At 43.3% G+C, this 1,389-nt stretch overlaps 1 protein-coding gene across 1 annotated transcript in view; it reads left to right on the top strand.

The window, feature by feature from the left end:
* Nucleotides 1-1,158: 1,158 nt before the first annotated feature.
* NDUFB3 (NADH dehydrogenase (ubiquinone) 1 beta subcomplex, 3, 12kDa) overlaps nt 1,159-1,389 on the top strand; it is a 2,965-nt gene continuing 2,734 nt past the window's right edge. The window contains exon 1 of the mRNA XM_010007343.1: nt 1,159-1,304. Coding sequence (XP_010005645.1) covers nt 1,159-1,304 — 146 coding nt within the window. The remainder of the gene's footprint in view (nt 1,305-1,389) is intronic.

Genomic DNA, 1,389 nt, shown 5'->3' with positions numbered 1-1,389 from the left:
TATCCGGACACCGCCGAGGCCGCCGGGTCCCGGCGCTGAGGCTGGGAGGGTCCTGCTGCCCCGCCTCGGGGTGGCCTTTCCGCGCTCCTTTTGCCCGTTCTGGCTGCGCTGCACTCCGTTGACGTATAAACCCTTTCCTGGGAGGAAGGTGAATATTTGTAGGAGGTCTTGGAGTTCAGTGGCGGGGGTTGTCTGGGTTTTAATTCTGAGGGAGCTTTCCCGTTAATGACAGCAATAGACCTCTTCATATTCCCTTCTGGAGGAGAATTCTTACTTGCCTCCACACCTTGAGGTCTTTAGGTTACAGAATTCAAAGCTGTGTCCTTGGCACCATTGCATTCCAGTCAATTCTAAAAAATAAAGACATTACATATGTTTTTTCCTGTCAAATAAGTGTTAAAATGGAAAATCCTGGCTCAAAGAAGTCTCAGGTGCTTTGTGAAATTAGAGACTTCAAAGCCATTGTTATGTTCTTTCCGTCCTTCATGATCTCACTGAAAATGTTCACCTTCCCATCTGCCTTGATCACTGTTTTTAGTGAGAACCTTTCTATTTTCATAGTTCTTTCAATGCTCTATCTAAATCATACATTTAGCAGCCTTGTGAAATTCTGTCTTGTACCTGTTAATCACCAGTTACCTTTGACTGAATTGGAGACAACTGAAAAGGGTTTAAAGAGCCAAGTCTTTGTTTTTCTTCAGCGCTTGGTGATGATAGCTCTGCCATACCTAAATTGGAAATTTCAAAACTGAACTATGAGCCTTTTGATGTACTCTGGAAATTCTGCAAGTTGGTGGGCCCTGGTGTTGCTGAAGTGCATTTATAGACATTGGAAACAATTGTTTTCCTGGCACAGAAAATATACATAGCTACTTGATTAACATAGCGGTGCTGACTTAAAACAGTAACACTTAAATCTGTCCAGTTTGTCTTACTATACTTAATCACCAGCTTCTGAAATGCAGTATTAGTCTCTTAGCTCTTTGTTCTACAGTGTGCTGTGTACAGTGCAGTAGGTGCTTCACATGCAGTGGTATTTGCTTTGGAATACTTCTTGTAACCTCCCTGTTTTCCCTGTACAGGGTATTGTTCTTTGCAAGTGTGTGAAAATAAGTGATACTTTCTGAGAAAATAAAACTCAAATCTTTTCTTGTAGGTATGGGGCATGGAAATGAACATGGCCATGGCCATGGCCATGGCAAAATGGAACTCCCTGACTACAGGATATGGAAGGTAGAGGGTACTCCACTAGAGAAGGTCCAGGAAAGGCTGGCCAAACGGGGTCTTAGGGATCCATGGGCTCGGTAAGTGCAAGAGGCTCAAGAGTAATCTTAATATGTTGTTATGTAGCATCAACTGGACCTTGTAATTGCAGACTATTCTTTCCCT

This window comes from Chaetura pelagica, unplaced genomic scaffold (genome assembly GCF_000747805.2).
Source record: "Chaetura pelagica isolate M959 unplaced genomic scaffold, ChaPel_1.0 scaffold21, whole genome shotgun sequence".
Classification (NCBI taxonomy): domain Eukaryota; kingdom Metazoa; phylum Chordata; class Aves; order Apodiformes; family Apodidae; genus Chaetura; species Chaetura pelagica.
The sequence above is the reverse complement of the archived record's forward strand: the minus strand, read 5'-3'. Positions and strand labels throughout refer to the sequence as shown.